Below are 24,377 nucleotides of genomic sequence, written 5' to 3'. Positions count from 1 at the left end.
AAAAAGTTGTTGAAAGTTCTATTTTATTTACTTGTCCTTAGCAATTTTTTATCTTGGTTTAAAAAATAAATTTTTTTTAGCGTTTTCGATTTTCACTTTGCCAATTAAAGGAGGAAAATATTTTTATAATTTTCTTTTTATTAATTGGGAAACAAACGTTGACAGAACTTTGCATTTTTTTTTTTATTTTCGATTTTTTGTGTTGAGCATTTTTCAATTAGCCTTTGAAAATTTTTGGACGCTTGTATTATTGAATTTTTTTTTTTTTTTGGTCGGGGATCCGCCAGGCTTCGATAAGGTGGCATCATCCAAGGCTACGGGGGGTGATGATTCTTTCTTGAGTTCTACGGTTCTCCTCGTTCCTCTCTTCAACGAACGAGTATAAGAAGGAACTACGATACTTTGTTTAAAACGTACAAATTGGTTAACAATCCTCAATTTTGCACGATATTGAAAAAAAAATTGTGCTTACTCTTACCAGATTTGTTTTTTTTTTTCTCGTAAGTAAGTGTTAGTTCACAACTTTTATATCACACACAATTTAATTTTCTATGAAAAATAATTTAATTTCTTCTAGCTGCACTAAACGAACGATATATTTAGGTTTGTTTGTACATTTTTGGTAGCTGTTTTTCCTACAAACGCAACTCTAAAAGAAAGCTAAGTGATAACTTTTCTTGGTTTATAATATGCTCCCAGCGACAGCAAATTTTGGTCTCTTCAGATTTGACGTAGCTCAAAGAGCGCATTTAGCGATAACCCCTAAACAAATTTGACTGTGGCCACAGCTTCGCCGTCTGCTTACATGCCCACCATGCCGAGCTATGAACTTAACCTATGCAAAATACGTACAAATAGTTTACTGTTAAGTGTAGGGCCAAAACGAGAAAATGGTTTTGTTTCTCACAGTATATTCATGTTCCATCAATTATATAGTTTTTCTTTCAACTACTTATACATATGGCTTTTACGATCTAATTTCTAAGCATATATTTTTTGTTTGTTTTATGTATGCACATCTAAGTGCGTTCTTTTACAAATTGGTTTCCTATATACGCACGCTTTTAAAATTTTCCCACGCTATATAATTTTAATATAAATACATCCTAGACCTCACTTTTAGACATGCAATTCGTCTTTCTATATAAATGTATATTTTAAACCTCCTTTTTTGGCAATTTAGCATCTACAGTGGGTCTTATTAATATTGCGTTTTTCCATTCTACATAAAGTAAATGTTTGTTAAACCTGGTCCATTGTCCATACTTAACCATTTTTTACTATTTTGTAGTCCTAGGGAATACACATTAAAATTAAAGAAAAAAACACACGAAACGTTATTGCAGTAGACGAGGAAATTAAATAACTTCAACAACTCAAAAAACGTAGTGTCATAAATATTGGATAGTTTTCATCTAGGGGTGGATATGAAGGTAAAAAACAGCATATTATTAAAAATTAATATTATATGAGGTATCATTTTTGCTTAATAACGTCATTCAAACGTTTTGACAATTTTTTTTGTAGAGGAAACAGGGATCTTGTTTCGTTCTCCTTGCAGTTTATTTTTCGCATCTTGGACGGAAAAGATTGCATGTTTGCGCACACGCCGGTCTAATTCATCCCACATATTATTGATGGGGTTCATTCCTGACGATTGAGGAGGAAGTTGAAGCATTTTGCAGTAGTTATATAAGCCCCATACTTGAATTAAGCCCGAGTTAAGTTTGAGCTGACGAGCTTAACTCTTGTATGAGTGTGCTACAACCCATATGCACAAAAGAACACACTACTGATAGATAGCAGGTGTCCATTGACAAATTCCCACCGTGGTCTTCTGTGGATAGCATATGTCCCATACTAGACAGTATGCAAAGTTGTCAGGCGCCTAAGTTGTCAGACCACCCACCCAACTCAAAGGGTTTGTAACATGACCGAAATGCTCTTATAGCTGGCACTATGGCATCGCGCTCTTGCATATTTTGCAAGTCGCAGTTACACTACGTTACTAATTATTCTGACTTTGGAAATTTTAACCCAGCATAATTCCATGTGGAAGCGAAAAGATTGTGCAACAAAAAGATCACAAAAAAAAATTGCAAACCCGGTCATTGTCGTCATTGCTATACAAATCAATATTCATTATTGCACTTCGATAAGAGAGATATTGAATCCATGGTAGCTTTAAGTGCCACTACAGAACCACCTGTCATCTCCACAACTGTCGACTATGTGCGTGTACTTATTTCCTCATTATCAGCTACCACTCTATCTCAACTTCAAAAATATTGTTGCCACCACGTATTTATCAAATGAACTCTGAGTAAGAACAAATTGATCATTTGTTATCACTTCTCGCAGCGCTTTTGTTGCATATATTTGTTGTTATCTCCCTGCAATCGAAATATGGAAATTATTCATCTTCAACGTTAGCTCTCATCGCGCCAGTTATCATATTATCAGCCTAGTATCAAGTCTAACGGAAGAAAAAGTGTGCGTTTAGCAAACCCCTTATTTCACAAACCAGGCGTTATAGAAATTTGAGCGGCGTTGGTCTCTTCTTCGAATTGATTTGTGTTGCCCGAATTCGCTTGGCAAACAATCTGCCTACTTTACAAGAAACATTATTGGTATGATCTCTGGTGGTGGATTTCCTGCTTTAAATTCATTGTCATTAGCAACTAACGTCAAAAATATTAAACTTAAAGGTGCTAGTTAAATCATTATCCCTAGAAAATTACTTTGATTAATCTCATCTTGCGACCAAATATCATTTGCGAGCAAAACTTTAAAATAACGAAGGTGCATGTTCTGTAAGCGTGCTCTTCACCGTTTTAAAGGTCTCGAAAAGAAGCTGAACAAGCATCCAGAAATCAAAACACAATACATAACCTTTATGAACAAGTATATAGAATCCCATGTCGCTAGTCAGATCTCCACCAAAACGCAAAACTTGTTATTTATTTTGTTACTTATTTTTTATTATGCAATGATATCATTTTGTGCATGAGGGAGGTAGCACAGCAACAAAATAAAGTGTCGTTTTTGACGATTCAGCAAAAACATCACGTTTTTTACTAAATAACATACTTCATTCCAGCTATTTATATTTTGATGAAGCTATTTATATTTTGCTTTGGTGCAGCAGTGATATTTGTAACATGTGTCGATCTGTAGAGGTTTCCTATTCAGACGATTACCTACAATGTATTCTCCAGAGAAACAACACTTCAAAACTTACAAATTGAATATCGTTACCTATGGAACTAAGCCTTCTTAGTGCTATGTAACAACTTCCGGATGATGGAGGAAATAGTTTTCCCTTAGCTTCCGGGATTATGAAACTAAATTTGTACCTTGACAACTTTGTGGCGGTACTTCTATTGGTAAAGCAGTATTTATACGGCGGGAAGTTACATCCTTACTCCAGAAAGGTAACTTCATGTTTCGAAAATGACGATCAAAGGATCAAGCCATCTTATGCGATCGTTCACTATCAGATTGCAAAAAGTTTCTTAAATTTCATGATCGGATTGATGCAATCATGACCACAATAAACCTATGTGTCAAACTGCTATGTTGCACCAATGTTCTTTACAAAATATTGAAAGCTAGAACTTATTGTCATATGAAGACTCATTGTTTTCATGAATTTTTTTAAAAGAACAGGTTAAAAGAATGATTACATCTCTGTAGAATACGCCAGTGACCAGGAGAAATGTTCGAAAACTATAGTTAGATTTTCGAAATACTAACCTTTGTACATACCATTGCACCTTCCTCAATGTTACTCGCCTTGCAATGGATTTCGATGTATACTTTTTTAGGGGATCTTCCGAGCTTCGGTTAGATGTCATCAGCCAAGGTTCTAGAGGATATGCACCGTCACCTGAAAAAAATTAGAAAGATGTAAAAGTAGAAAAAGCAGATTTAGCAGTTATGTTTCCACCTTTTGTAACACTTCTGATACAAAGGTTTATATCGCGCTTTGTGTAACACTTACTCACTGCAGGCCAGCCATTAGTAATCTTCTGAAGCCAACAACTTTAAGGTCATGGGTAAATGCAACATCGGCGGTATATATGCAATCCCCATACCACCACTCATACCAATTTTTACAAGGACGTAATAAAAAGCCGCTTTGGAAATACGGAACTTCTGCGAATGCTTTCTTGCTTATGTCGTGATGATCCTTTTATCTGCGTCAGGGCTGTCATTGTTCTCCTCTTCAACGAATGAGCGTAATAGGAAGTTACGACGCATGGAAATATACACATTGGTCAACATTGCTTAATTTAGCTCAATATTAAAACAAAATTTGTGTTTACTGTTACCAAATGTTTTTTTCTTTTTCTTCCCAATACACAAATATAATTTCGAATACACTCTATTTTTTTTGTGTTTTTTTTAATTTTTGAATTATTACTTCATACTGGAACAGCTGTTTACATTTTGTTTACATTTGTTCTCATCATCAATTTTATTATCGCCAGATTTTATTTATTTATTTATTTTTTTTTTGGTATGTTGAACAGAGATGGATTAAGCCAATGGATTTGTGGCTTATATGTCCAGATAATAAACTGTTGTAATTTTTAGTCACGATTATGTATAAAACGTAAAAAAAAAAAAAATTAGAGCGGCCGTAATAAATGGAGTGAGCATGTTAAATGTAATTGTGTGTGTGTGTGTGTGTAATTGTGCTTGTTGAGTTCTTGAAAGTTAAACAGTGTTGCAAACTTTGGCTGAAAACGAAAAGCAATGCTATGGTAATAGAAGATTATTAAACGCAAAAACGAAAGAAAAAAAAAGGAAAGAAGAGGAAAAAAAAAAAAAAGATTCTAAAAGGATAAATTAGCTTTTCTAATAAAGCAAGTTAGTTCCCCGAGATGACGTACATTTTTTGCTGCAAAGAGATCGAGGATACAGCCATATAACTTGAAGAAGCTAAAGGAATCTCTAATGCCATCAAGCCTGTGACATCTGAAGATTAGATGCTCAGCAGACTCCACAACATTGCAAATTTCACAAACATCACATGGTATAGCGCGAACCATTTTTAAATAAACTTTGTCATAAGTGTGACCACTCACGAGTCTATAAAGAATTTTGATTTCCCAGGAATTGAAGGAAGATACAGAGAAGGGTTTGAATTGAAGTGTGGGATTTAATTTATAGAAAAGACGATTGGATTTAACGCGCCCGATTACTTTAAATTCGTCGTTTAGCTGCTGAAGGATGTGGTTGCGAATTGCCCGAATTGCTTCATTGGGAGTATATTTGACGGGCAAAATTGTCCCATCAACACGAGCCCTCCCTGCATGAAAGTCGGCTTTTACATTTAAAAAAAGCCGCAGTGGCCAGATACCCAAACGAGGTGACAGTCATCCAATTGAGATTCATGCAACATCTTGTGAATATCAAAAACATATTGATTTTCTGCATCTTTTATTTATTAGAAGTAGAGCTGACCTGCTGTCAGAAAAAATAACAAAATTTCTGATACCATCGGAAATAGCAGCCTTAATAGCATGTCGAATGGCGAGCAACTCAATAAAAGTCGAGGAAAGTTCCTCTTCCACCTTAACTCGATGTACTGTTTCAGATAGATGTTTCACGACCGAGAAGCCAGATACATTATGTCCGACGGAACCGTCGGTGGCATATATATCATATCCGTTGTTGTAATAAAAAAGGAGCTTTTCTTGGCATAACAACCTTATACAAGAGAAGTTGACATTTTGTTTTGAGGTAGAGATTGGTTCGAGAATGTTCATGAAGACTTTGCATTTGCTGGTAATGAAATTCAAGGAGGGAATTGAATCTAACTTATCAAAAATATGACGAAGTTTTTGATAGCAAAAAGTATAGCTGCAAGTGACAGTATCACTGAGAGATATAATTTCCTGAAAAAAGCAAGGATTTATCATCTTGACTTTAATTAACTCCTTGGCAGTGCAAAAAAGGGCTCTTTCGGAAACTGGCCATTCACCAGATATAACATTGAGAATATGTTGAGGAGTTGAGGGGGTCAGTCCAGTACAACGCTTTAACATTCGGTTTTCAAATGCTTGTATACGTTTTTCAATATATTTTGGGAAATTGCAGCATGTGGAATGTCCAAATTCAATTTTGGACCTGACTAGAGATTTGTAAACGGTCAAAGCATTTTTGGGAGGCAAGCCTGCCTGATTGTTTGTCATGAGTTTGATGATGTTGCATCCAGACTGACAATCTTTGAACGCCTTTTCATAATGCCCACGAAAGGTTAAGCTGTCATTTAAAATTCTCCCAAGAAATCGAAGAGATTTTACCTGATTAACTAGGGTACCTTTGATAAGAAGTCTGATTTCACGTTTAGAACCTTTGGCAAAATAAATAGTGTTTGTCTTGCTGGGGCTAAAAAATAAATTAAGAACAGCGAATGCATCGAAAAACAAGTTCGCTTTCATCGAGAGGTTATTGACAGCTGCTGGAAAAGATGAGTCCGCGGATACGATTAGAAAATCGTCTGCATATTGAAAAATGTGAGTTTTGTCATCTTGAAGATCATGCAAAGAAGCTGCGTATAAATTGAAGAGTATGGGGCTTAAACAACTGCCTTGTGGGATACCACCGCATATTTCAACTTTTTCGGTACCCATCACCAACAAACGTTTGGACAAAAAATTAAATATCCACAGCCGCATTTGAAGAGGAATCGAAAAGTTTAGGAGAATTCTACCAAGCTTAATTAAGTTGACACAGTCATAGGCTTTGCTAATGTCCAGGGAGAGCATGACAACCTTTTTCCCTGCTTTTTTTAAACTGGCTATGAGAAAACACAATTCATTAACGCACATATTCGTAGATTTGCATTTTTGATAGGCGTAAGACCGAGCTGGAATAATGTTCTTAGTTTTCAGGAAAGCAGTTAGTCTCTCCTTAACCATGAGTTTGATGGTCTTTATGAATACAGATATTAGTGAAATTGGTCTGAAGCTCCTTAAATCATTTAAGTCTTTACCTGGCTTGGGAATGGGAACTGTTTTGATGCAACGCAAATCAGAGGGTATAAAGTTGGTGGACCAGCAGTTGTTAATTGCATGCAAAAGCATGCTAAAGCTTCCTCCAGACAGTGCTGTGAGCATGTCATACTTGACTCCATCACAACCTGCAGCAGTAGCTCTCTTTCTGGAATGTAAAACATACATTAGCTCATGCAATGAAAAGGGTGTGTTACTGATACTACTAAAAGGAATTGAAGGCATTGTAATAGGATTAACAATTGGAATGTAGCTCTTGAGCATATCTAAGTATTTTTTATTATCACGGTCATTCCATACAGCACAACCGCTTGATTTTCGACTAGAATGTCGATGACCATTGGTATAATTCGAGAAAGAACGTAGGTTGCCGTTACCACATAACTCTTTAATGGCGATGGCTCTATGTGCCCTTTTCGCCTTTCTAACTGCAGACCTCCATTCTTTCAGTATTTTCGTATATTCAATGTAGTTGGCTGGATTGGCATATTTACTCATTTTTTTTCTTGCAGCTTGGTATTTGCGGAAAAGTGTCGACAGGGAAGGATTCCACCAAGGTTTAGGTGAGAACGACTCAATGTCAGGGAAGTTGGTTCTAGCAGACATGATCACAGACTGAAAGGTACTTTGAATTGATGATAAATCAGAAGGAAGATCAACTTTAGACAGACGGTCCATAAGGAAGTTGCGTGAAATAAAATTTTCTATTTTCTTGACGGAATTGTTGCAACTGTGGAATATAATGGGGGAGTGTTGACTTTTGCTAATGTAAACATTGGACGTGTTCCAGTTGAAAGATAAAATGGTTGAGTTCGAGAAAGTTAGATCCGAGACACTGCTCGCCGTGCGACCGCTCCGGTTACAGTGAAAGGTAGTATTGCCGTTATTTAAGGCACTGAAACTGCTGGAATTGATGGCATTTACAAGGATTTTGCCTTTGTTGGTAGAGACTTGATCGCCATACAGGCGGTGTCTTGCATTGAAATCTCCAGCTAGAATCACATTTTGTTCGCCGTCAAGAAAGTCGCATAATCTCTGAATCTCATCACGAAAGGTTTGCACATCGAGACTGGGTGGAAAGTAGCATGAGGCTATGAAAAGATTCGGTTTCAGGTTGATGGTTTTGACGATGATGATGTCAACGGCAGAGTTATAGGGAATACGTCTGAAATTGACACCTTTCTTAACTAATATACTAACACCACCATAGCCATTATTTCGGCATTTGGTGGCTGACGCATAATTCGAAACTTTAACTTCGAAACAATTTTCATCTTTCAGAGAAACTTCACTTAAGATACAAAAATCAATCTTGTTTGAGTTTAAGTAAAAGTCTAGAAAAGATAGGTTACGTCGGACACTTTGAATATTATATTGTAAAAAGGATATCATGTTGAAGCTTGAGGAAGAACCCCAGCGGATTTCCTCGCAGTACTGGATGCTCGAACGGGGCAAGAAATAGCACAGACAGACATTTTTTCTTCAAATTCTTTAATAAGATTGTGAGAGATCATCGGGCGGATACTTTCTTGAATCGCGTGAATTAATCTTTCAAGTTCTGAAGACCGCAAATAGTTGTTTGAAAGTTTTCGGTCCAAGAAGGCTTGTTCCAGACGGCTTGGGGGGTGTATTGGGAGGAGGCTTGGTGGGTGAATTGATAAGAGATTTGGAGGGAACCAATTTACTTTTGACGACAGCATTGTATTTATTTTTGGTTAAGATTTTGTTGGCATTTTGATTATCATCCTTGGTCGAAATTGTAGACGTGTTCCCCAGTGGAGGGAAATTGCCGTCATAAGTGTTGTCATCGAGACATTCGAAATAATTTACGGAAAAATTCTCTTTCACCTCTTTGTACGAAAGATTTTTAATCGCCATTATCCTGTTGATATTTAATTCACTTTCCCTATAAGGGCAACACTTGTTGAGAGCGTTGTGCTCACTTCGGCGACTTTCCTCAGTTAAGGCACCTGCTCTCGTTAGCTTTGCAGAATTTAGATACGTGACCGTATCTGCCACACTTAAAGCACTGCTTTAGTGGGTACAAAGTATTCGACCGGCAGATTACCATAATTAAATTTTATTGCCTTAGGGAGGGCTCTCCCTTTGAAGCCAACTTTGATGCTGGTTGTGGGAATCCACTCGTCTTTGTTGTTGGGATTTCTTCTTTGGAAACGGACAGCGGACTTAATCGGGATATCGGAGACGGCGTTATTAATTATATCATCGACACTATATGTGCATGGGATGTTTCGAATAACTCCAAATCTCTCAGTAAACGACCTCGGTATGTACGCTTTTAAATTCTTTTTATTATTCATTTTTCGTAACAAAATTGTTGGCATTGGCAGCAGAGCTGAAAAGCAGTTTGGCTCTACCCCTGCTGACAACTTTTAATTCTTTCAATCCATACATACCAAAATCCTTCAAGTAATCATAGAAAGAGAGATTGGAATTAATATTGATGCGATTTCCTTCTGCGTCCGCGCACGTTTCGACAAAAACGACAAAATTGCAGGTTGAAATGCAATCGTACAAATTAATCTCGAGATTTGGGGCGGCTGTGGCACCCAAATCAGAGGGCTTGTCGGTAGCCTGTTTACTAGGCGGAATTAAAACGTTTGCGTTAGCTTCCCCGTTATTAGATAAAGGAATATTATTCTCACCCATTTTCGATCTCTTGGTTTGCCCAGTGGCGTTCATGTAAAAATTTTCAAAATTGTCTCTATTAGTAGTTATAAGATCAGACCCAGTCTCCATAGAGAGACGGGCTGATGTTGTTTTGGTTGTTGTCACAGGGAACACAAAAAGAAAAAATCACCACGAAAAAACCAAAAATAATAATTGAAAATATGTATTGCTTCTTAATTTTTCTCTCACGAGAGATTCCTCCTCCTTCCTTCCTTTTCCTTCTTAAAATTGTTTTCTTTGGTTATTTTATTACTTTATTAAACCTCTTTTCCTTTTTTCAAATTTTTAAAATCTCTTTCTTTCTCTTTTTTTTTTTTTTTCACTAACACCGGTAAAAACCAAAATTTTCCTGCTGCCGTTTGTGGAGATGATGTGTTGTGTCAAGTGTGAATGAAATGCGAATGACGCCAGATTTTACGTAACTGAAATAACGCATTTAATGATAATCGCCAACAAATTTCCCAACAAATAACAAGTAATTAGACACTCTTTGCGATTCTCGCCTGCTTACATGATTATCCCCCAGGGGCCAGTTTCTGGTTCTCGCTATCAGTCAAACTCGATATTAAATTTTTAATTTGTGTTCTCATTAGTGAGAATTCAGTTGATGGTACTCGATAGTGGTTGAGTGTTTGCTTAATATTGAGTTTTACGTTCAAAAGGAAAATGAAATAAAATAACGCTGTGGAAATACATATTTGATCAAATTAATGGACTTAGGAATATTAGTTGATCTCGAAAATTCTAATACGACGGCAAAAATAGTAAAATCAAATAATTATTTTCGGTGCTTTTGCCTATTGGTGCCATGAAATATGAAAACGGATAAATGAATATGGAATTAACAAAAAAATTTTTGGTGATGACAAAAAGTGGAAATAAGGGATTACTAGAAACTATATAAAAAGTTTTCTGGAAACGTGATATTTAGTGGTTGTGTGGGTAGAGTACAGGCGGGCAAATTTAAAATGGAAATTATAAATATCAAGTTAGCTATTACGAAGAAAAAACTCAGGCAAATTTAAATAGACAGTTATATATTTAATTATATTTCTCAGGCATTGCTTTAAATTTTTTTAATAGATATCCAATTTTTTTACCAATTTCTTCTTAAAATTTTGTAGTTGGTATATTTATTTACTTCTCTTTCTCTTCTTTGCCTTACTTTCTTATAAATACACCAATAATATTCACTGTAAATGCAAAGAATCGAGCAATCGAGCACCATCAATCCACAACGCGATCGTATCCTTTTCGTTTTTTCGTATCGTACAATAGTTTAAAACAAGAATCATAAACTCACCCCAGTTGAACACATAACTTGCGTGAGACACGATACGGCCAAAGTTTGTTTGCATTGATGTTAATGAAGTACAAAATTAATAAAGCGAAACACATCTCTAAAAAAATGATTTGTTTGAAGCAAATTAAAAAATATAAATAGTTAGCAATATACTTCAGCTTAATTTTTTCTAGTTTTTTTTTAATAAAAATATAAATGATCACTTTAAAATTATATTGTGCATCAAACATGAACAACGCATGCAGAAATTTTAATAGTTTTTCCAAAATTTGCGTTTATGCACAACTCAAAGCTATGTGTTCATCTACATTTAAATACATACAATCAACTTTGCTAGCTTAGGATATAAAATTTTTGATATGTAGTATGCCGTCATCAATTTAGAAATCATTTACGAGTCTTCTTTATACCCATCACTGAAGTATGACGATGTACTAAATTTGCCGCCGCCGCAAAGTTGACATTGTAAACGTTTTTGACCGACATAAGATTTCGAGCTGATATAGCCCTGCACATTGTCATCTTTCCGAAGGATTAAAAACATTGGTTACTCCACTGTTAGCCGGACTACTTGAAGAGAACCATGAGAAAACTTGGTCTTTTGACCGTTTCTTTCAAGAAGTTACAAACATTTTGCGTAAGCGAGTGATACACGTATTCTATACGAACCGGACCAGTTCGGTGGAAATCTTCTTGGAACCTGAAGAATTAATTGAACATTTTCGCGAGAGAATTTTAATGCAGATAAAAGTTCCAATGAAAAGACAGATACTATTATTCAATAAAGAACATTTAGAAAAAAAAGGTACTCCCCACACCATTGGTAAATATAACAATAACAATCTAAGTTAAAAGAACTTATTATTTATCCCTTTCGTAGTTAAGGCATTCCCAGCGACGTACACGGAAAATCCGATATTCCTTTACAGCAACGATGATAATAATATTTGTCCAAAGGTATCAACAAGTCAACGTTAGCTCACAAAACTTACGAAAGCAATATGTCCTCTATGCACGATAACTTTCCATAATGTCCGTATGCAATCACATCCCAAGAAAATGCATCCACAATGCTCGCATATCCGTACTCCGTCAATGCATGCAACAGAAATTTCTCGAAGCCAAAGATGATGTTATAAATATGATGATGAATATGCCTATCAAGAAACTAAACAAAAGTTAAATGAAATTAAATGAAAAATGTGAGCAGAGTCGTGAAACGTTTCTTTCTTTAGTAATGGATACGTCACCCCTTCGAATTATTACACTGTCTTTTATTATTTATATTAGTTTTGTCAATGTATAAAACAATTTATTTAATGTAAAATTTTGAATAAATATCGCAACTATACATAAATCGTATAACTATATGTAAATTATTTAGCATTTAAGATTTTACAAAACCAGGTTTTGGAATCATATATAGCTACGCCAGTTAGTCGAGTGTACTCTAAAATTGCTTCCAAGTCTTCCTTAAACTTCCAATACCATTTCATTTTCAGCATAATTATCATAATTCGTGCAAGTGTGGATTTAAGATCTTTGTAAACGGTATTTGTGGGAATTTAAGAGGTTTGTGGACGGTATTTGTGTGGATTTAAGATGGTTGTAGACGGTATTGGTTTGGTTATTAGCTGTTTTAGACGGTATTGGTTTGGTTATTAGCTGTTTGTAGAAACTGATGCTTTATGTGAAATTGAAAGCAAAAGCAATCATTCAATCATTCTTTTATATATATATTATTTTTATATACATTTATTTAATATAAAATGAAAATAATTTTTCTAATCTCTTACTTGAACTTTATACTTCTTTAATTGGATAATTTCTCAAAGTATACTTTGATTTCATTCATGATAAAGTCCTAGTAATAAAATAATAATAAAAATAGTAGAGGAAATAGTTCAGTAAAGAAGGTTTGAAGTTTTTATAATAATAAGAGGTAAAACATTTCTACATCAAAAATTTAAAAAAATAATTGTAGTTTAAAAAAATCGTAAAGAAAAGGGGCTTCGAGAGGAAGATTTAGGATCGAAGCCACATTATTAATTAAATTATTAGGAAGAAGTGCACATTGTTGTCTTTGAAATGTTACGAATCATCATTGGAACATTTAAAGCCGAATTTTGCAAAGTATTTTGAGATTTTAAAACGGTTTGTTGTTGAAATTCAAATTGTTTTGAAATATCTTGAGTAGGAACCCATTCACAGCAACCCACTGTAGCAACCAAAGAATCGTTAAAATCTTCCATTATAATGAAATGGAAAAAAAATCAAAATTAAAGCAGAGCAAACTAAAACAATGTAGTGTCAGTAAAACCAAAGACACTGAATGTATTTATTATATTATAATATAACACTAAAAATTTCTGATTTTTTTTTTGGATTTAATGACAAAAAGCGATTTTTACGAATCATTGTTGGAACATTTAAATCCGAATGCCCGACGTCGGTCTGTTTACATTCAAATTGCTTTGAATTATCTTGAGTGGGAACCCATTCACTTAATACGATGTCGCTTCCCACCTCTCCACTTCCTTCATCGCTTTCAACTTTTATATTCGACTTTTGTTACAACAAAAATTCGTGCCAAATTGTGAGAGAAAGTGTTAAATTACACGAAAACAATCAACTCCAGCCAATTAGAAAAAAAAAAATTTTTTTCCATCACCAATAAGTTTTAAAATAACCAATCAGACAATAAGATCAAAAATTTAAGAAAAAATAACAAAATAATTCAATCTGTACACACATTCTCAAGAAAGAAAAACACTGTTATTTGTGATATAGGAGGAGGTGTAGGAGATACAGCGGCGAGTCTGTTAGGTTCGAATAATCTAAATAGAAGAGTCACTAACAGTGGCACGGGCATCAAAAATGCGGCTGATATCTTTAGGAAATCACTTGCAGTTGTTAAATTCTTTGTTGTCTATATTACAATTGAAATTGACTTAAATATTCTAAACTGAATAAATTATCTAAAATATTCTACAATTAAAGCGAATTTTAATCTAGAGTTTGCAAACATATATAGGCACTTAAAGCAATCTTAATGTCCAATGCCACAGTAAGGGAAACCGCTGATAATGCAAATTGTTCACACTAACTGAATATTGACTTCAATTTCTTCTAATAACAGAATATTTACTTTTTAACCAAATATTCACTACAATTTCGTGAGTTGCAATTAATGAAAGCAACTCTGTGCTCTCTCCATTCTCCACACATGGTAATTTTTTGTGCTACGACTTGGAACCCAATGTCAGTAAGAAAAATATTTCATGTGCTGCTGGTCCTTGTTCACATGCCGGCAATTTTATATCAATACACGTAACTGTATGTGGCAATCGTCGCTGTTGTCAATCGATTTTGCGTTTTGTGTTCTGCGTGAAGCAAAAAGCGAAAACCATTTTTTATGTTCAGCACTTAACACCACAGAGCACATCTGCTATCATAGTAGACACAAAAAAACTTTAATTCTCTGCATATTTACTACTCAAGACAGTACAGTCCAGAGAGTAACGGATTAAACGGTAAATATATACCAATAATAATATATACAAATAAAATAGAAATAAATCAAGCATAGGAGATACGTACAGGCTTATATATAAATACAAAAAGAGAAAGGGACAGAGAAAATAAAAAACCCTATAAGTAATGCCAAAACAGCAAAAAATTATTTTATGTTATAGAGTATACTACTAGCATCAATTCAAAACTTCAGATTTTAGAAGTGTTTACTAAATATTTGTAGGCAATTATTTATCTTTCCAGCTCACTCAAAATAGGTAACATGTTGTTATGTTGTTATAAATCACACTTAAGTTAAAATGACGACGCTAACCGCATTTTTAAGAAACCAAAATCTTAAAATGGAAAAACTAGTTACAGTTTCATAATGCCTTGGCAACGACATAAAGTAAAGTAATCTATGCACGAAAATGTGACAATGCAATTCGGTATTAATATCTTGCTTGTAAAAGGATGTGTAAGCAGAATACATGCGGACGGTAAAGTCAATCGAGTCAAGAGAGTTGAATCGTGACATGCGAACGGGCAGGTCGCTAAGAAATATTAAAACATTCTAATTGTAAGTTCCTGTAAATAATTCGTTTGCAAACGGATCTTCTAATAATTCTAAACACAATCTTTGCTATCCTAAAAATCGGCATTCAGAAATATTTTTTAAAATTTGTTTATTAACGCATATACAATCTTAAATCTTTTATGTCGGGATATATTTATTAATTTTTTCTTTTTGGATAAAGATATATGATTATAAAACACAGCGAAATCTATCATAGCGGACTTGACTTTGTGTCCTGTAGAAATAATAAAAAATTTTGCTTAAATACTTCCAAAGACTGCTAGTAAGAAAACCTTTTTTCGCATCATAGCAGCGGAATTAATTATTTTGTCATTTATAACAGAAGTCGGCTATTTCGAACACCAAATATCTTATGAATAATTTTTTTAAGCTTTTTTTCTATTTTTCCACTGTCCAGAATCAGACCGCAAGTTAGTCGTTGGTAATCGTTTAACACTTTAAACTCGTAGTGTAACAAACGGTAAGACGATAGTTTATATCGGACCTTTTCGACTTTCTTTAAGTCCGTTTCGTTTTTGATACCAGTGTGTAAAAAGTATTACAAGATCAATACAGTTTGTTAATTTGAAAACGATATTTCAGAGGATTTTTTATCAGTCATAAGTCATATTTACGAAGACAATACAGTCAATCCCTAAGCCGTGTGTTGCGATCTCTGATATTTGAATACAAACTCAAAAGAAACTGAGAGAGATTGATTAATTTTTTGCCACAGAACCACTAGAGGGTGAAATCACATATGTACCTGAACTCAATTTTTTGCAAAGAAAATATACTATTGACTAACAGATAAATGCAATGAAACTAATATAATATAAAACAAATAATTGTATTTTGGAATGATAATGGGATTGTACTCGGCTTCAAATGTCACTCTCTATTACAATCAACTTTGCGTTATAAAAACCTAAAGGGCGTAATAGGTAAAACGTGGAACTCTCACTGAATTTGTAATCACCCAAGCGTGCTCTCTCATCATACCTCCAACATAGCTTGTGAACTTCGTTGAGTGCGCAATTCATCTCGTTGTGATTAAATATTAATGTCATTAGCGCTGTATCTACACCTTGCTTCCGACGAAAAATTTTTAATCGTGGTTAGCCTTGCTATTATTCTATTTTAAAACTGTACTATGGCAAAACATTAAATTTATAACAGGTTATGTGGCCAGGCAAAGGAAAAATTTTTTGAATTAATTTTTCTACAAAAACAAAACTAATAGTCAATGTTAAAATTTAAAGTACTCTGGCTGCCGTCGAAGAGTACGTTATGCATCGTAAAGAACGTAACCAGAGTTACCAGAGAGAAAAAAACCGTAATAGTCCTAGAACTAGTCTATTTAAAAAAGCTGATGCTTGGTGGGTTGCTTTCGTATTTGTGCTGCAATATATTCGAAGATATTAATGATCACGAGGACTTCCTTATGCTTGTTGTGGCGGGTGGAGTTGATGCAAAAGAAAAAATTATATAACGGAGGATTACTTCGGTACATCAAAAACCTATAGATTGTAAAATAATTCAAATCGTCAAGTTGTTATAAAAAGCCAATTTTATTTTGTACAACCCAGTAATATGAAAGATTACATTAAATTAGATCAACTAGAATTGTAAGTGCCTGATAAGGAAAACCACGTTGACATCAACTGGTGAAAAAGGGCAGGCAATAATCGAGAACGATTCCAAGAAAACCTTAGTTAGTACGTATAGGCGCAATAGAGAGATAAAGAAAATAGTGCAATATGTTATTTCTTTGTACTTAAGACACCCTTTAAACAAATTTACGCGGAACACATGGATGTTAAATGGATGTTTTTTGTTTTTACATTCGAGTTATTTACAATACCTTTAAAACATCCTGCAGTACAATATGTACAAAATTAGATAAGTTAATTTAATCATTTTTTAGTAATAAAAGATTATCTTTTTTTTGGTCAAATATTCAACTTTTTGTTTTGAACACTCGCCAGTCATACCAAATTTAACATTCTTAAAATCTGCTACTCCAGATGTAGACACTAAGTTAAATATTTTCTTAGCTTCACATTTGTATTATTTGCGCTACAGGGCCCAGAGACCTTTATATCAGATATACGTCGCAAGAATATCCCCGGTGCGCCATTTTTTAATATTTCTCAAATATAATTTTTTTAAAACTAAAATATATGCTTAATAACGTCCTCGAGAACATTTCTACGATTCTACTACATTTTCTTTCCTCCCAAAAAATTGTTTTTTTTAATTTTATAGTGGCTTCTCCCATTAACTGATTCCGTTTTACTAAATATTGGTCTATCGATCGCGTTTTTACTAAACTGCTGCAAACAATTCGGCCATTCGTGGCTCCTCTAATGCCGAGTGACTTGAACCTACCCAAAATCTAACCAATCGCGGCCACCTTTAATGTGATCTAACTATAACCCACAAAATTAAACCAATGAAAGCTACTTCTAACGTTTCCTCGCTATAAGCTACAAAAGATTTTCTCAACCACAAAATTTTAACTTTTGCTATCTAACTGTAACGTCTACGGAATATACCCAAACCATTGAAAACAGGGTATACTGTGGTAATAGTTTTATATTATATCCATGAAATTAACAATCCTTTTGATTTTGCTTAGATAATTTTCTTCTTTTTCATTTTATAATTTGCTTTTTACGATTGTTTCCTTCTTAAATTGTCATACAGTAACCCAATAAAATGTACATATAGCACCGAAAATTGAGGGTTCTCTTATTAAAAACTGCGTTTATGGGTTGAAGGTCAAAAAAATATATTTCTTAAGAAACAAAAAGTTAAATTAAACATCACTATAAGACTTTTTTTTGACTTAAAATGTGTTTAGGTGAATGGCTATGAATGCCTATGCTAATATTTCGACGCTCTGTAAGATTATTTGGTTGGCCTAATCGGTTCTTATTCTATGTACTATTTGCGTTATTGTAACTTTTTATACCAGTTCAGACAGTACCGCGATTAATTCCAATCGATTTTGCTATTTCCCGTAGAAATTTTCTCACACTTATCTTCGTAATCATATTTCTGACCTCTTGACGAATGTTTTCGGTTTCTTGCATATTTTTTCATATTTCAACGAAAATAAATAAACAAACTTACTTTAATTGATAAATTACTTTTTAAATGCACAAGAACGAGTTCAAAAACTAAATTTTTTTTCGAACCTTCTAGTGATATGTCTTCAGTATATGTAGACTTTTTTGTGTTTGTCATGGAATTAAGATATAGTTTTTGCTTATAACTTTATCTTAAGTCAAAAAAAAATCATGAAGTGTTATTTAATATTAGTTTTCGTTTCTTAAGAACATACTTAATGTCCTCAACCCAAAAATGCATAATAAGAGAAAACTCAATTTTCCCTACTGTATGTAGACTTCATTGAGGTATCGTATCTATATGAAATCTAACATATTAAATTTCATAAATGATTGAAAGTGTTATGCACTTTTTTTTGCAGAAATTTACAGTACTGTTCAAATTATTGAAGTTTTATCTTCGTTAGGCAGCAATGCTTTTTAAACTATTATGTTAAATTTTTGCTGAGTGTGGTGTTGAAAATCAAAGAGCATGGTGTCATCTATTAACCTGTGTTGAGTTGGTAGATGTCTGAACTAGTATATTTAATTCATTATAAGATTTTTTTGTTTCTAGTCTAGTTTATTATATAGTTAGCACCGACATGATTTTTTCAATCCGCGTGCTCTGCTTAATAAGGAGTGAAGTCAATGAAGCCACGTATTTTGAATTAATATTTTGTTGCACTTTTATTCTCTAAATGTCAGAAAGAAAATTACCGTTTTTGTTATCAGTAAAAAAATGACGCGTACCTTAAATGACTTCTACACTACCACTTAAATTAATTTTCAATAATATATTTATTATTCAGGGATGTCGCTGGCACTAATAAAAATTGCGAATTATATCGACGCATTTTTGTAGCAAGTATTTACACAACATTCACAATATGTTTATTACTAAGAAAAAAACTATACTTATTTAGACATACGTTATGCGAATAGTTTTAAGTTAATATGAAAGAATAAAAGTTTTGCCTGTACATCATAGCAAGCATTTGCATGGCTATTACTTTCACATTCTTAGAACGTTACAATCTAAACAAATGATAATAATTAGATTTAGAATGTTGAATAAGGAAATATATTGTCGGAAGTAAAAAATAATTATTGAGTAGTTTTAATGAATTAAGTACAATTCTAAATAAATTTTTTTAACATGCGTAATTAGACATGATAATTCGAATAGAAATATTTCGCTTTTTGGTTGTTGGATCAATTCTGAAATAAACTGTAACGTAATGCTGAAGTGTGATACCTATATTTTTGATTTAATTCAAGTAGCGCATAAATTCGTACTTTAACGATAAACATATAATGTAATGCAAATATATGTGTTCAAAGTTATTTCAAGCTATTGACAGATAATATGCATTCCATGTCAGACGAATATATCTTTCAAGTCCATTAGAATCACCGTTTGCTATCACATAATTAAAAAATTCGGTATGAACAACTTACATAAATCATTTTTTCAATCAAACAAAGTACATATTTTTTGCATTTTAATTTTTACTCCTTTTCGGTGGCTAAGAAAAAACAGTAGGTATAGTGATAGAAGTTAAGTAACGGTCAATCTACTTGTATTCAATGTTTTTGGAAATGGTATACTCGAGAAAAACCTCATTTAAATCAAAACTATCTAGCTTATATAACTAATTTACGCCGATAGCCAATAAAAAATTTCGTACTTTGCCTATCTTCCGCATTAACCAGCAAAATATTTGTATAATTTTTATATTACAAAACAGAGGTTAATTCTTTTAAATAAATCTGAGCAAGAGACATAAAGATAATTAGAATTTATTATAGAACTTTGAAGATGCTCATACGACATCTGTCATTGGCAAAGCAATAAAGAAATATATTCTTATATTCTCTGCAAATTTGCATTTCCTATCCGATATACGTCACAATTTTTAAAGTTAATCATGGTATGGCCATTCACTTAGCCCACTTGTATTGAAATTTAAAAGCAAATGGAGGCACTAAAAATGTCTGTAGGGATGCATACATATGATATGCTGTATTTGGAGGTTATATTCAATTCCCACTTCTTAAGTTGGTGTAAGTGTACCCTATGCACACATGCACATAAACAATGATTACAATTTAGCGCTTTTTTGTACATTAGAATATTTTACGATGCTTGTTCCTGCTTTTAAAAGTTTACATGTTTCAATACATATGAACGGTATATGTTTCTGTACAGTAAAAGTAGTTTTAACTGATTTACACTTCGTCGATGTCATATGTAAGTGAAACTTTCCCCTCTTTGTTTAACTTAAGCGCTCTTTGATTTTCGATAATTATAATCATATGAAGGACTCTGAGAACATTAACTCAGAACTAACTGTTTAAGGTTTTCAAAACAGAGCGTATTGCGGTAGATTGAAATACGAAGTTTATAGTATATTTAAATGCATACATGTATGTAAAATACTTACATATCTATATTTCAACATAATGCTTCATATATATTGTAATCTATATATGCAAATGTCTATATACATAATAATAAAAAATTTGTATATATACATGTAAACAAAATATATATAACAATATATTTATTTATCTATATACAAATATATTTAAAATCTAAAATCTTTCATAATTTAAATTTCTTATACAAGAAGGAAAAATGAACTATAAATAAATATATACGTATATATACTTTATATATATATATATATATATATATATATATATAAAATAAGTAAAATCGAAGACTGCTTAAATTATGATACAGGATATGTATGATATATGTGATATATATCATCTATAAGTACATGTTCACATTAAATTTCATTTCAATTCAACTATTACCATGTTTTTCAGAGATGAAATAAGACAATTGCAAATCGTTGGTTTCTACGCTTTTTTGACTATCCTATTTTACATGGCTCAAGAGTATAAAAGTTCATAAAGAAAAGTGAAATTTAATTTATGACAGTTCTTTTTTGAGAGATAATTCAGCAGTGGAAGTGAAAACGAAATTACATTTGATTCAGGTCCAACACCTTGATTTGGTTGCAAATAACAACAATGAGTATATTTATAAACATACTGTTTTCATTTGCTTGGTAACTGCAAAATGGCCATTTTGGTAATTTTGAAACCTAATTTGATGAGAGCAATAAAATATATTTAGAAATTGAGGTTGCCTTCCTTAAACGTAACTATGAAGTCTGTAGATGGACAAACAGCAAAGAAAGTTGTTAAGCCCAGTTTAAGAGCCCATATTCTATGAAATGTCCAAATTATAATTATCAATATATTTCCTGCGCGCATAAAAACCCGAGAATTTGTAGACCAATACATTTCGAATATCATTTCTTTTTACGAAATAAACCGAAATTTTTTGCAATTGTTCTAAATTATAATTAATATTTGTTGAATTATAGATAATAAAAAAAAACAGCCTCACTAGTTTTCGCGTACATCTAGAATTTCGAAAAATGTTTTGGCTTGTATCGCCGTTCTCGTTTTTACTTCCTTTTCACTGTTGGCGCTTCATGCAGGGACATTGAGTAATTTTTAATTTACAAACGGATTAAGTTCTTTTATTATGAAGTCCGCAATGACAAAAAAATAACTTTCAAAGTATTCTTCAGTGGCTGCCAAATGTTGGAATTTAAGATAATATTTTGCAAGAATTTTAAAATTCTGGAAAATGACTTATTAAATGTTTACTTCTATGAAATGAATAGATGTCTTACTTTTTAATTCATAAGTTGACAGCATTGGCAGTGATAATGAGGAGAAAAACAACAGCAAAATAATACGGCAAACGAAAGCAATACACATTAACTAAAAGACGTTACGGAAAAAGAAGAACTTACGTTCTCTGCATTATTTGTGTTTGCGTATATGTACATTTAAGAGTATGGGATTCACTGTGTGCGTAGTCTTCTACTGCGTTCTGTCGGTGTAGCTATGCGTTAGCATGTTGTTAGTACTGTGCAAAGCAGTTTATTATTTGTTTTTTCATTGCACATTATGTTTTTTGCTTTATTTCATCTTTCTCCGTGAACGTAACGTTGTATTTTATATAATTATATGACTGTATACTAAAAATATATATACAGAACTATACAAAGTGCTCGTTACTTCCTTCGCTGGATACTAGAAGTTTTAAAAAACACGTTGCCATGTTCGAAACATGCTGGTGATTTTCGAGAAATTCGTTAACACCGCGAAGAATAACAAAAAACAATAACAACGATTACTATTTTTAATTAAATATTTATTTAGAGTATGTGTATGCACACACATCAATAAATAAATAACTATTCATACGTTCTACACACACACGCACGCGCTACACAAGCGCAACATACTCCCATACATAAATTTATATTTTTATATATATACATATGCATATATATATATATATATATATATATATATATTATATGCTGCTAATGTAAAGATCTGGAAGCTAGTGGCCAAATAAATTGGGAAAGCTATCAATAAAAAAGGAAACAATTGTTGTGAGCGCGGCTATTTTGGTTGCATCGTTTGTGTATGATATCAAAAATCCAAAAGACTATTTAATTTGAGCGAAATCGAAGGAAAATATATGAAAACCTTAAAAACAAGTGAAGTGATATAATTGAATATATAAAAGAAAAATAATAATGCGAAAAATGAGAATAAAGTGTATAATAAGAATAATTGGAAATCGCCACTCTGGCGATCCTGTTTTGCCTTTTGATTTGAAATGAAATACCTACGTAGGTATAAAGTAAACTGTATAATTGCCGGCGGTATGTAGAATTGGTGGAATAACACCTCGAAAATACTAAATCATAATATCATAAGTTGCAATTAGTGTGAATTTTAAAATTGTGATCAATATAAAAACATAAAATAAATAAATGATTATAGGTATATACAAATATACATAGGTAAAGAAGTGAATGAATATATAAAAACAAATATATATACCTATTTATATATATACATGCATACAAATATAAAACATGCATATATATATATATATATATATGTACATGTGTCTGTTGTGTGTTTTCCATTTCGATTGTTTTCATTTTCATAGATGTGATTGTCGATATATGTAAATTCTAGCAATTACAGCAGTATATGGCATATCTCCAGAAATTGAATTTCGATTATTACAGTAACATTTTCTCGACTCATAGCAACGAAAGGTAGTTCTTCAGATTGAAGCCAGACTTTTAGTAAATGGATGACGTCGCTATAAACTCTTTGATAAAATATTTTCTAGTTACACTTGTACACTTGTTAGTAGTTACTTAAGTGAATTAAAAACTCATGAACAAAGACTATTTAAATAATCACGAAATAAACCGCAATACATCCGCAACAAAAGTCGAAACCTGTAGAGTTGAACAAAAAAGTATAGAACCTATAGAATTAATACCTTAATATTTGCAAATGAGTTAAGCTTAAGGTCAAACGTTTAATTATTAAGTGCATTACAAGCCGTATGGGAAGCGATTGAACCATATCTATTTCTGAGTTCACGTTCACGGCTTTTGCAAACAGAATTTTGACGAAATTTTAGCAATAAGCGGTGTTAGTTGAAAGACAAAGTGGTGCGTTGAAAAAAAAATGTTGCATCTACGTCAAGCGTAAGTTATTTAATTTAATTCTTTGACTGGTAAGATTAAAGAGAGAACAGGACGCATGGAAATAACTGCAAATTGGTATTTTAAAATTTAAAGCCTAACAAAAAACTCGTGCACTTGCGTTTAAGATAAGAAGTTTTACTTACAAGTGAATATACTTATTGAAGAAACAATTTATAAATACGGAAGTAGTGATGTCTTTTATTGTATGTAGTTCAAAAGTCTGTTTCGATAGAAACACGATTATAAACATATACAATGCACTCAAAGTACGGAAATGCGTAGGATGGGAATAAGACTATTTCTTCAATAGTTCCAAAAACTAAAAAAATTATCTATTTTAGTAAAGCACAGTTGAAAACTGCTCACCATTTTGCTAACTATGTAGGGAAGCCAGAGCTTGCCTCTATAAGTTCAATTTACGAAAAATTTAAGTGAAAATAAATCTAGCTTCAAGAATCCGGCTTATTTTACGCCAGTCTGCACAGATACAGTTTTCAAGTAAATATGTTTATACTTTCTGAAAAATATTTAATGAGC

General features: G+C 32.8%; 2 protein-coding genes across 6 annotated transcripts in view; one reads left to right on the top strand and one right to left on the bottom strand.

Moving 5' to 3' along the window:
- The window catches only part of LOC119643771, a 45,692-nt gene extending 23,521 nt beyond the window's left edge, over positions 1-22,171 (bottom strand). For 2 of the 4 annotated variants that reach the window (XM_038043242.1, XM_038043243.1), the window contains exons 1-2: positions 21,942-22,171; positions 3,757-3,889 (exon numbers count right to left, since the gene is read on the bottom strand). In XM_038043242.1, the coding sequence (XP_037899170.1) occupies positions 3,757-3,889; positions 21,942-22,029 (221 nt within the window). In that variant the 5' untranslated portion in view covers positions 22,030-22,171. Of the gene's footprint in view, positions 1-2,405; positions 3,890-4,003; positions 4,378-21,941 lie in introns of those variants that run through there. The other 2 variants (XR_005248432.1, XR_005248431.1) reach the window with 2 other exon arrangements.
- A 215-nt stretch (positions 22,172-22,386) lies between these two features.
- LOC119643770 (protein pangolin, isoforms A/H/I/S-like) overlaps positions 22,387-24,377 on the top strand; it is a 189,649-nt gene continuing 187,658 nt past the window's right edge. For both annotated transcript variants that reach the window (XM_038043240.1, XM_038043239.1), the window contains exons 1-2: positions 22,387-22,477; positions 22,655-23,132. The gene's annotated coding sequence lies outside the window, so the exon portion shown is untranslated. The remainder of the gene's footprint in view (positions 22,478-22,654; positions 23,133-24,377) is intronic.

Source organism: Glossina fuscipes, unplaced genomic scaffold (genome assembly GCF_014805625.2).
Source record: "Glossina fuscipes isolate IAEA_lab_2018 unplaced genomic scaffold, Yale_Gfus_2 61594, whole genome shotgun sequence".
Classification (NCBI taxonomy): domain Eukaryota; kingdom Metazoa; phylum Arthropoda; class Insecta; order Diptera; family Glossinidae; genus Glossina; species Glossina fuscipes.
The sequence above is the reverse complement of the archived record's forward strand: the minus strand, read 5'-3'. Positions and strand labels throughout refer to the sequence as shown.